General features: G+C 41.7%; 1 protein-coding gene across 1 annotated transcript in view; it reads right to left on the bottom strand.

Annotated features, from left to right (window-relative positions):
- Positions 1-13,464, bottom strand: part of LOC124140669 — a 50,411-nt gene that overhangs the window by 11,719 nt on the left and 25,228 nt on the right. The window contains exons 3-5 of the mRNA XM_046508353.2: positions 8,107-8,251; positions 1,033-1,145; positions 338-485 (exon numbers count right to left, since the gene is read on the bottom strand). Of these exons, the coding sequence (XP_046364309.2) occupies positions 338-485; positions 1,033-1,145; positions 8,107-8,251 (406 nt within the window). The remainder of the gene's footprint in view (positions 1-337; positions 486-1,032; positions 1,146-8,106; positions 8,252-13,464) is intronic.

Below are 13,464 nucleotides of genomic sequence, written 5' to 3'. Positions count from 1 at the left end.
ACGCGATTTATCCGAGTTTCGGCTGATAAATTTACATCCCTGAACAGTTGGTTTTACATGGCAGTCAGCAATATTTCAACTATAAGCTTGTAAGTAAAATTGAGCCCGGCAAACCAGTGATAGATGTTATGAGTCCCACACAGTCAGAGTATGATGACATGTAATGAACCTAATCACAAATTGATCATCCAGTTCATCTTAGTAGCCATTATGACAAGGAAGAGTCATATTCCAACCCACGTCCCTAGTGGCTGTTCCCCCCAAAATGAGGATGTTGGTTTGAACTCAAACTGTTTACATTTAAAAATTAAATTTGAAATGAAACATAAAGTCGCACCTTCGACTGACATGCCGGCGTCCAGGCACTTTCTGTAGCGACAAGCCTTGCATACATTGCGAGTCAGCATGCTGATCTCACACCTGTCCTCCTTGGAACACTTGTACGAGTGCCATTCACGCTCCTTCGCCATTCGCCGAAAGAAGCCCTGCAGTCCAAGAAGCAGAGTGATCCAACACATTCGGCAGAGGTGGGGCAACATTCTCAGAGGTCAAAATATAGGATGAAAGACAAGAACATTGTACCTGCATGTCAGGAAATGATTTGTGTGTTTGTTTGTTTTTTGTTTAACACCTCACTCAGCAATGTTCCAGCTATATGACGGCGGTCTGTAAATATTCGAGTCTGGACCAGACAATCCAGTTATTGATATCAGGAGCATCAATCCACGCAATTGGGATACGATGACATGCGTCAACAAAGTCAGCCAGTCTGACCACCCCACACCTCATACAACAAGCAAAGTTGCCTGTTACGGAAAGCATGGGTTGCTGAAGACCTATTCTAAACAAGATCTTCATGGGTCGTCTGGAAATGAGGCTCTGAGTGAGTGAGTGTGTGAGTGAGTGAGAGTTGTTTTATGTAAATAATCCAGTATTGTCTGGCAAACTAGTGGTTGATAACATGAGCAAAAAACACAACAGGGACAAATTAAGTAATCTATAGTTAAATGATAGGAGGGATATTTAGCTCACCTTACAACCCTCACAAGTGAGGGCTCCGAAGTGAAAGCCCGACGAGGCTCCACCACAGACGCGGCAAGGAATGTTAGATATGCCTGCGACAGCATCCTTCCCATGGCTGTCACCTGAAACAGAGTGAGCGAGTGAGCGAGTGAGTGAGTGAGTGAGTGAGTGAGTGAGGTGAAATGGGGTTAACATCGCGTTGCGTTGATTATTGCAATTATAAAGTGACATGTGCGTGCATAAGTGCATTGAATGAATTATAAAAATACCCCTGATTTTAAGAAAGGAAAAAAAGGCAATACCAATTTTGAACCAAATTAAGTGTGTTTTTCCCAATGTGTCTGCCATGGGCCCTTAGCTTGGGATCCTTGATAAATCCTTGCTAGGTGAGGTGATGACGGACAGTGGGAGAGGGGAAGTGTTACCTGCAGCTAAACTGGAACATACCGCTAATGAGCACTGATACAACATACTAATATACTGAACTGCAAAAGAAACATCACCATGGATAGATATATGAGAAACCTTATTTGTCCAAACACTGTAAACATACTTTGAGACATATTAATTAGATGAAACTTGGCAAAACTTATCGTCAAGGTTGAAATTAAAGTGTAAAATGTTCTTAAAGTGAAACACAACACTAGTCTCTGAGAAAATGTCATCACAAGTCAGTATCTCGTGTGTCTGCCATGTGCATTGATGACTGCCATGCAACGTCGATACGTGGAATGGATGAGGTGGTTGATGAAGGCAATAGGCACTTGAGCCCACACTCTGAGGAATGCCTGACGCAGTTCAGCTGCAGTTGTCGGCCTTGGTCGGACATCAGTCAGCTATCTTTGAATCTCGTGCCACAGGTGCTCAATGGGATTTAAATCGGGGCTGAGGGCAGTCCACTGCATGGTTCTGATGCCGTTCTGCTGGAGGAAGTCTCTTGTTGCTCTCATAGTGTGGGCTTGGGCGTTATCAACTCGTAGTTGCGGCGATGTGCCAAATGAGGTATGGCATGTGGTCTCAAGACCTGATCATTACCTCTCCCTGGACCGATGTTCCGGAAGACCACAGGGCCGACCCTCTGTGCAAGACCAATTCCACCCCACACCATGATGCTCGGACCACCCCACGAGTCCCTCTCAACAACACAAGCATCTGAAAAACGTTCCCCATGGCGTCGCCAGACTCTCTCTCTGCCATCTACTGTTGAGATAAAGTAACAGCGCTCATCTGAGAAGAGGACTCTTCTCCACCACTTGTGGCCCTAATGCTGGTGCTGTGTTGCCCACTGAAGACGGTCCCGGCATCAGAATGGGTCCTCGGTGTGGCCTGTGACAGTGGAGGTGTCTGCTTGTCAATCATCGACACACAGTGTCCACACTCATGGGTCGAGGAGTTTCCGCAGCAGTAACAAAGCGGCTCTGGAGATGCTGTCGCACAATCGGATGATCCTGACGTCAGTTGGTGACCCTTGGTCTTCCGCTATGTGTTCGTTCATCTGTAGTGTTGGTGGTCTGGTACTGTTGCTGGAGCCTGTATATGGTCCTTACGTGGACTTGAAATGCATTGGCTACTTGCCGGGCGGTTGGTCCAGCTTGCAATCGTCCAAGGGCTTGGTGTCGCTGATTTCTTGTCAATCTTGGCATGTGGTAGCAATTCAATAACGAATGAATGTTATACGATCTGGGTGGATTTTTACAGGGCAAGGGATGGTAGAAAGCATGTGCATTTCAATTTGCATGGAACTCACATGCATCGGGTTACCATGGCCGTTGCCGTGATGCATTTGGGCGATCGGTTTTATTGTCATCTGCTTTGTTTTTTATCATCAAATTCATTTTTACGGACAAGGTAATGTCAAATTTTAGAATCTTAGACAAAAATTACCTAGATATTTAAATGTTCAGTAGTTCTCACAGTCTGACTGCATAATATTCCAAGAGGACTGACATGGACCACTGACTTTACACTTTGAAGGATCAATATATACCAATGTTAGTGATTATGTTGTGTTTATCATTTATGAATTATGAATTTTTATGGTACACTTTCCGATTGATAACGGCTCAAATGCCCTTAGACCATGATAGATCTGATTACTTGCCGGTCACTAGATCAGTGTGCAGTCGAGTTTCATTCTCATCTTCCTTGAGAGCATATAACCCAAGCAGCCATCTCCTCCGAACAGGTACCCATTTCTTGCTGGGAGAACAGGCATATTTGGAAGAAAGTCACTTGCCTTCAGAGCCATGGAAACTCACAGGAGCCAAGCCACCGAACACAGTCACCAATTTAACTACTCTTGCAATTTTAGAATCAACTTTTAAACACTGTTTCATATGACACACCTCAATTCACACAGGATTCGGTTTCATTGTTCCTCTCCATGTCAACATTTTGGTCTAGGATTTCAACGACACACAAACTTTTGGTCCTTTAGGTTGAACAAACACATTATTTCCCTCAAGGTGTTTTAGAGAAATCTCTCTTAGCCACGGATGTGTTGTTATGGCAACATTGTAATGGCTTGCAGCATGACGTGGGAGAGGCATCTTGATTTCCCTGACAAGAAAACCAAGCCGCTGCTAGCTCCACCATCACAGAGGAAACGAGAGAAGGCAATAATGAAATCCATTTCCTTCCACAACACATTTAGACCACGACGTTTAGACCACGACGTTTAGACCACGACGTTTAGACCACGACGTTTAGACCACGACATTTAGACCACGACGTTTAGACCATGACGTTTAGACCACGACGTTTATACCATGACGTTTAGACCACGACGTTTAGACCACGACGTTTATACCATGACTTTTGGACCATGATGTTTATACCATGACATGTTTATACCCTGACATGTTTATACCCTGACATGTTTATACCCTGATGTTTATACCATGACATGTTTATACCATGTCATATGTCGTGGTGGCACATGGTCTTGTGCACAGCGCACAGATCACTAATCAGGTGAAGTTAAGCAACGTCGGTCTCGGAGGGTAGTTGGATGGGTGACCACCTGAGCTTGACTCCTGAGAGTTTCTAGGGCCTCGGTCCTGCCCCACACTGAAGCACATGTACCACATGTGGTGTCTCCTTAGGCAAGTGACTTTGTTCTAAATGTGCCTCTGTTCACCCAGCAGTGAGTGGGTACCCGGTAGGATGAGATGGTAATGTGGCTGTTAACCTTCTAGCGCCTCACAGGCAGCTTGGGTTGTATACTCCCCAGGGAGCTGAGAATGAAATTGACCGGGGTAATAATAGTGTAGCGCTATGAGCATCCACTTGGTGAATGGAATATGGTGCATTATAAATACACTTATTATTATGACATGTTTGACATAGATTGTCACTTTCTGCTAGGTCACATCAAGTACCGACGTAGCATGTATAGATAGATTGTCACTGTCTGCTAGGTCACATCAAGTACCGACATAGCATAAAGATTGTCACTGTCTGCTAGGTCACATCAAGTACCGACATAGCATAAAGATTGTCACTGTCTCCTAGGTCACATCAAGTACCGATGTAGTATATCAAGATTGTTACTGTCTCCTAGGTCACATCAAGTACCGACGTAGTATATATACATTGTCACTGTCTGCTAGGTCACATCAAGTACCGACGTAGTATATATAGATTGTCACTGTCTCCTAGGTCACATCAAGTACCGACGTAGTATATCAAGATTGTCACTGTCTCCTAGGTCACATCAAGTACCGATGTAGTATATCAAGATTGTCACTGTCTCCTAGGTCACATCAAGTACCAACGTAGTATATAAAGATTGTCACTGTCTCCTAGGTCACATCAAGTACCGACGTAGTATATAAAGATTGTCACTGTCTCCTAGGTCACATCAAGTACCGACGTAGCATATATAGATTGTCACCGTCTGCTAGGTCACATCAAGTACCGACGTAGTATATATACATTGTCACTGTCTCCTAGGTCACATCAAGTACTGACGTAGTATATATACATTGTCACTGTCTGCTAGGTCACATCAAATACTGATGTAGCATATACAGATTGTCACCGTCTGCTAGGTCACATCAAATACCGATGTAGTATATATACATTGTCACTGTCTGCTAGGTCACATCAAATACTAATGTAGCATATACAGATTGTCACCGTCTGCTAGGTCACATCAAATACCGATGTAGTATATATACATTGTTACTGTCTGCTAGGTCACATCAAATACTGATGTAGCATATACAGATTGTCACCGTCTGCTAGGTCACATCAAATACCGACGTAGTATATATACATTGTCACTGTCTGCTAGGTCACATCAAATACTGATGTAGTATATATAGATTGTCACTGTCTGCTAGGTCACATCAAGTACCGACGTAGTATATATACATTGTCACTGTCTCCTAGGTCACATCAAGTACTGACGTAGCATATACAGATTGTCACCGTCTGATAGGTCACATCAAATACCGATGTAGTATATATACATTGTCACCGTCTGCTTGGTCACATCAAGTACCGACGTAGTATATATACATTGTCACTGTCTGCTAGGTCACATCAAATACTGATGTAGTATATATAGATTGTCACTGTCTGCTAGGTCACATCAAATACCGACGTAGTATATATACATTGTCACTGTCTCTTAGGTCACATCAAGTACCAATGAGCATATAGAGATTGTCACCGTCTGCTAGGTCACATCAAATACCGATGTAGTATATATACATTGTCACCGTCTGCTAGGTCACATTAAGTACCGATGTAGTATATATACATTGTCACTGTCTGCTAGGTCACATCAAATACTGATGTAGTATATATAGATTGTCACTGTCTGCTAGGTCACATCAAATACCGACGTAGTATATATACATTGTCACTGTCTGCTAGGTCACATCAAGTACCGATGTAGTATATATAGATTGTCACTGTCTCCTAGGTCACATCAAATACCGACGTAGTATATATACATTGTCACTGTCTCCTAGGTCACATCAAGTACCGATGTAGTATATATACATTGTCACCGTCTCCTAGGTCACATCAAGTACCGACGTAGTATATATAGATTGTCACCGTCTCCTAGGTCACATCAAGTACCGATGTAGTATATATACATTGTCACTGTCTGCTAGGTCACATCAAGTACCGATGTAGTATATATAGATTGTCACTGTCTGCTAGGTCACATCAAATACCGATGTAGTATATATACATTGTCACTGTCTGCTAGGTCACATCAAGTACCGATGTAGTATATATAGATTGTCACTGTCTGCTAGGTCACATCAAATACCGACGTAGTATATATACATTGTCACTGTCTCCTAGGTCACATCAAGTACCGATGTAGTATATACAGATTGTCACCGTCTGCTAGGTCACATCAAGTACCGATGTAGTATATACAGATTGTCACCGTCTGCTAGGTCACATCAAGTACCGACGTAGTATATATAGATTGTCACCGTCTCCTAGGTCACATCAAGTACCAATGTAGTATATACAGATTGTCACTGTCCGCTAGGTCACATCAAGTACCGACGTAGTATATATAGATTGTCACCGTCTCCTAGGTCACATCAAGTACCGACGTAGTATATATAGATTGTCACCGTCTGCTAGGTCACATCAAGTACCGATGTAGTATATATACATTGTCACTGTCCGCTAGGTCACATCAAGTACCGAAGTAGTATATATACATTGTCACCGTCTGCTAGGTCACATCAAATACCGATGTAGTATATATACATTGTCACTGTCTGCTAGGTCACATCAAGTACCGACGTAGTATATATACATTGTCACCGTCTGCTAGGTCACATCAAATACCGATGTAGTATATATACATTGTCACTGTCTCCTAGGTCACATCAAGTACCGATGTAGTATATATACATTGTCACCGTCTGCTAGGTCACATCAAATACCGACGTAGTATATATAGATTGTCACTGTCTCCTAGGTCACATCAAGTACCGACGTAGTATATATACATTGTCACTGTCTGCTAGGTCACATCAAGTACCGACGTAGTATATATACATTGTCACTGTCTGCTAGGTCACATCAAGTACCGACGTAGTATATATAGATTGTCACTGTCCGCTAGGTCACATCAAGTACCGATGTAGTATATATACTTTGTCACTGTCTGCTAGGTCACATCAAATACTGATGTAGTATATATAGATTGTCACTGTCTGCTAGGTCACATCAAATACTGATGTAGTATATATAGATTGTCACTGTCTGCTAGGTCACATCAAATACTGATGTAGTATATATAGATTGTCACTGTCTGCTAGGTCACATCAAATACTGACGTAGTAGCGACTATCATGATGAAGAAGCACCTCGACCTGCAGGTTACAAAACTTGCACACCAGAAACATGTAATATGACCTCCTGTGACGCTACCAGGCAAGCTGACCTCAACAATATCTTTGTTTGTTGTTTGTTTGTTGTTTAAAGCAGCAGTCAGCAATATTCCATCTATATGACCGTTGTATGTAAAACCAGACAATCCAGTGAATGACATAATGTGCATCAATCCACACAATTGGGATGCACTTGGGACATGCATTAACTAAGTCAGCGAGGCTGAGCACCCAATCCTGTTTGTCGCATGGGTTGCTGAAGTTGCTCTAGTTATCCTCATAAGTTTGGATGTAACATTACTTACTCTTTGGGAAAACACATTCCCAATGTAGTATATTTTTAAAGCACAAGGTCCTATGCCTCTAGATACCTAACAAATTTATAAGCACATCCTGGCTAATGACCTTCACCTTCACTTTCTGCCCTGAGGTGCCCACAAATTTCAAAATGAAAGCGTATATGTGGCATTGTTTTTGTAAAGTAAAGTTACTGTAAATGCAGTAAGAATTCATTTAACATGTGAATGACCTTGACATTTGTCATGTGGCATTGGAAAACACATTGGGAGTTTTGCCATCTCATAAGCAACACTCTGATTGGTCAGATGAAAGGTCATTCTGACGTGACCTGTAATGGGATGTACTCAGATCTGTGTGTAGCGGCAGCAACTGCTAAGATCAGGGAGGCTGGGAGGCCGGTTGTTACCTGGGCTGTACATGTGGAGGGTAAGACACTTTTGGTATCGGCAATGCTGGCAACGAACACGTGTCTCCTTTGTGATGACACAATCTTCTGACTTATGACACACAAACTTGACCTTCTCCTGGCGTGATGCTCGCACAAAGAATTTCTGAAAAGGAAACGGACTGTACAGTGCATTGAATGACTGGCACAACTAGCTGACATTGCTGAAACACTATGACAGTACAACACAAAACATTGTGCGACATTTATACAGTATTCTTGGTAGGCATTTGAAATAATGACATGTACATCTGTCAATTACACACTGCCAAGTTTGTGTTTCTACAATATTTAAAGTATGCATGGTAATAGATTAATACAGTGGAAACATAATAATACTATGTAAATAGATTAATACTGTGGTAACAAATTAATACAGTGATAATACAATAATACTATGGGAACAAGTTAATACTGTGGAAACAAATTTAAACTGTGGAAATAGATCAATACATGGGAAATAGATTAATACAGTGGCAATAGATTAATACAGTGGCAACAGATTAATACATCAGCAATAAATTAATACAGTGGAAACAGATTAATACAGTGGAAATAGATTAATACAGTGGCAACAGATTAATACATCAGCAATAAATTAATACAGTGGAAACAGATTAATACAGTGGCAATAGATTAATACAGTGGCAATAAATTAATACAGTGGCAATAACTTAATACAGTGGCAGTAAATTAATACAGTGGCAATAGATTAATACAGTGGCAATGCATGAATACAAATAGACTAACGGATAGTGGTTCAAAATCACAAACAGAAGGCTGGAAATGTGTTTTTCTTTCTCCAACTGTGACATCCTTTTTTTTAGCATCACAATGAACATGATGAACACTGCGACATCATTGCTTGGGGTTGCTTGTCAGAACCATGCATGGTGTTCATGTAGATATTGTTGATGTTGGACTTGAAATGCTGGAGCTAAACACACGTCACGGTTTCTCCTGTACACCAGTAACAAACACGGAGGGAACACAAGCAATGTCTGAGGATATGCAGCTGCAGGTCAAGAGGCTACTATCACTTTTTTCTTAATTTGACAATAAACTCAAAACATCATACTCAATCTAAGCCAGTTTAAAAATTACCTTTGTTAACCCCCCAAAAGTCCGATTTAATTTCAATTTTGTCATGGTAGCAAACTGAGTTTTCAATGTGTAGCCACGACGGGGGCTGAAAAGTTCTAAGCCTGACTATGAGCCAAGACGTATATAGATGTATATACATCTTTGCTATGAGGGACCGCGTTGATGGAGTGGGTTCTTCGTTACTTTTCAACACTATCCCCTCTGAGATGACACCTGCCATTGATGCTCGATCCCCCTGGTGGAGAAGGCTTTCTGCTGGCATAATCATGATAATGCTTGCCAATTGCGTGGATTACAGACCTGGTGACAACGACATGTGCACAACACGCTTGGTGAACAACACACATTTAGTGAGTTACAAACAACGTTTCGCCTTGCAATTCTTGTGTAGATCATGTAGATACCTCAACAGATTAGCATAATATTTGCCATTAATGATCTATCTGACCCAATCTCATTAAAATCAGATCTTAGTTCTCGCTACCGCTAAACAAAGATCAGAGGACAGCCTATTTCGTGTTACGTCAGACCGACCTTTTGCGAATTTTGCCTAACCAATGGAATGACTAACAAGAAGTTGACATTAGCCAATCAGACTACGCTTTGCAATTTTTGTTGACAAAGTCTCTATGAAAAATTTGAAAATGGAACAGATGAACATAATAGATAATAGACGGCCCAAATTGTTCGGATTCAGTCATAAAGCCTGTAACTGTAGTTCGGAATACCCAGTGTTAAATCTTTCTTAGTTGCATGACTAGAAATCACATTCTGACTGTCACTTTCATGATCTGGTAAGTGAGGCTCTGATTGGTCAGATGAAAGGTCGTGACCCGTAATGGGATGTCCTCAGATCTTTGTTGAGCGGTATTGAGAAGTGAGATCTGATTTTAATGAGATTCAATCTGAACTTACGGGAGGTTGTCCGACACATGGATTACTTTGGAATCCCAGACAAGCGAACTTCTGCAGAGGAGAAGACGTTACAACTTTCCACAGCTTTCACTGTTGTTTCGTCTCTGATCGAGAGTTGAAAACCCAGGACAGTCCCTAAGCAGGAAAGTTAATGTACTTAATCCATGCAAGCTGTTCAGGGTGTACTATACATCCTTCACAGTTAGGCTCAGAACTTTTCAGCCACCCCTTGAATGTTATCTGTAGATTTCACAGCACCTAATGCAACTTGTAACAACCCACGCGTTAGTTCCAAATTCAATACGGCCCCATCCAAGATACAAAAAAAAATAATGCAGCTCTAATGAAAGGACTGTACCATTATCTCCTTCTTATTAGCATGATTAATGGCGATTATCAAGTTTCCTATTTCCGGGACAACCTCCTTACTGCAGGGCCTTGAGTTACACAGCCCTAATCATGGCAGTAATCACATGTCCCTTCTGATGGCTTGTACAGGTGTGTCAACACTTGTTGCAGCGCTAGACAGTGCCAATAGTCATGTAGTCCTTGCATAACTTCCCAACAGTTAAGATATCAAAAGGACTAGTAGAAATTTGCTATTTCTAAGGGTTTTCCAATATGCTATCATTATAAGGACTAGAGGACCAAAACTGTAAGTTTCTGTCACTGTGATCATGGTGATGCTTCTGCTCTGACACATCTGTGACTAGTAATTGATTTCTTGAGGAGAATATCTTCTCTCTTTTCATCTCAAGACATGTCTGACAAATACTGATTAGACCCTCAGGATATTTGTAACTCCACGATTTTCAGGTGAAACTGAAGTAAGAATCACAACTAGTTAGTGACATAGACGCACACAACAGTCTGAGAGTATCAGAAGCTGAGGCTGTATCGCCATCACCACAATCTTAACATTTTCACATTAGCACCTAAACTTAAAATGGTGAAAGAAAATAATAACAGGCAAAAACAGAACCAGACTCATCCCCACCTTTTCCTGTTTGTTTGTTTGATTGTTTGTTTAACGCCACACAATATGCAATCCAATATACTGCTTCCTGATTATACTTCACTTTATGTAGTAGTTGAAGATCCCTTGACGACAAGTAGAAAACGTAATGGTGATCTCTAAAGAATTGCAGAATGGGCTGATATATGGTCAGTCGCGTTTAACCTTTGTTTGTGGTTTAACGCCGCACTCAGCAATATTCCAGCTATATGAGGGCGGTCTGTAAATAACGAATCTGGACCAGACAATCCAGTGACTGACATCATGAGCATCAATCCACGCAATTTGAATATGATGACATGCATAAACCAAGTCAGCGAGCCTGACCTGGCCTTTTACAACAAGCATGGGTTGCTGAAGACCTATTCGACTCCGGATCTTCATGGGTCACCTTTTCCTGAATGCTCCAAAACTTTATATAGAACTCATATATCATACCCTATTGTGACTTAACCAAATCAGGTGACAGTTGACCTCGCATATGGCCAAAGCAGTACAGCTTTGAAACATGAAGGTCAATGCCTTAGCTACCTTAGTAACAAAGTTATAAGCTCTTCTGGTTTAATAACATCAATAATTAATGTTTTGGAAAAAACACATTACCTATGTGAACTTTGAAACAGAAAGTGCCATGCATGTAGCTACCTAAATAGCAAAATTATAAGCCTTCAATTGACCTTCAATTTTAACCATGAACTGCCTAAAGATGTGTATATAAAGCGTTGTCAAATTCCAATCAGTAATAGGCAAGATATAGCTTACACAAGCTTCTTCGAACGTCTGTTTCAAACCGAGTGATCTTGACCTTCAATATCATCCAATCACATGCAAGATTTTTTTGTTTTGTTTGTTGTTTAATGCCACACTCAGCAATATTCCAGCTATAAGAAAGCGATTTGTACATAATCAAGTCTAGATCAGACAATCCAGTGAATGACATCATGAGCATTGATCCACGCAATTGGGACACAATGACATGCATCAACCAAGTCAGCAAGCCTGACCACCCGACCCCACTAGTCGCCTCTTACGACAAGCATGGTCGCTTTTTTACGGCAAGCATGGGTTGCTGAAGACCTATTCTAACCCGGGTCTTCACGGGTCTCACATGTGAGAACTAACATGACGAAGATGATGTCACAAATATGAAATACCTATACAGTAAGACTCGACTGACAATACTTCTCAGTGAAACTATTTACAAGTCATTTCATGAGTGAGTGAGTGAGTGAGTGAGTATGGTTTTACGCCGCTTTTAGCAATATTCCAGCAATATCACGGCGGGGGACACCAGAAATGGGCTTCACACATTGTACCCATGCCGGGAATCGAACCCTGGTCTTCGGCGTGACGAGCGAACGCTTTAACCACTAGGCTACCCGACCGCCCCCATTTCATGAGTGAATGAATGACCTTTAAAGTGATCACATTTGAAACAATATGCAACATGTTAGATGTTGAGTTTCTTAGAATTCTTTATAACAAATTGCAAAAAAAATTGACTTTTCATAAATTTATCTGAAATATTGTGACATCTGAACCATGTTTAATAATTTGACCTCCAGTGATCTTGACCGAATATGGATATAATGAAGGTCACCCAAAAGTGAATGTGATCCAGATCAATGCCTTTGAGAATATGTAAAGTGAATGTGATCCAGATCAATGCCTTTGAGAATATGTAAAGTGAATGTGATCCAGATCAATGCCTTTGAGAATATGTAAAGTGAATGTGATCCAGATCAATGCCTTTGAGAATATGTAAAGTGAATGTGATCCAGATCAATGCCTTTGAGAATATGTAAAGTGAATGTGATCCAGATCAATGCCTTTGAGAAGATGTACACAACATTTGATCAAAGTCCATTCACAACTATTCAAGATGTCCCTGGCTGGCAGGGTTAGTGTTAGGGTTGTCCCTGGCTGGCAGGGTTAGGGTTAGGGTTAGGGTTGTCCCTGGCTGGCAGGGTTAGGGTTAGGGTTAGGGTTGTCACTGGCTGGCAGGGTTAGGGTTAGGGTTGTCCCTGGCTGGCAGGGTTAGGGTTAGGGTTAGGGTTGTCCCTGGCTGGCAGGGTTAGGGTTAGGGTTGTCACTGGCTGGCAGGGTTAGGGTTAGGGTTGTCACTGGCTGGCAGGGTTAGGGTTAGGGTTAGGGTTGTCACTGGCTGGCAGGGTTAGGGTTAGGGTTGTCCCTGGCTGGCAGGGTTAGTGTTAGGGTTGTCACTGGCTGGCAGGGTTAGGGTTAGGGTTAGGGTTGTCCCTGGCTGGCAGGGTTAGTGTTAGGGT

This window comes from Haliotis rufescens, unplaced genomic scaffold, assembly GCF_023055435.1.
Source record: "Haliotis rufescens isolate VD_foot unplaced genomic scaffold, xgHalRufe1.0.p SCAF_51, whole genome shotgun sequence".
In the NCBI taxonomy this organism is placed as follows: domain Eukaryota; kingdom Metazoa; phylum Mollusca; class Gastropoda; order Lepetellida; family Haliotidae; genus Haliotis; species Haliotis rufescens.
Note: the sequence above shows the minus strand (reverse complement) of the source record. Positions and strands in the feature narration are given on the sequence as shown.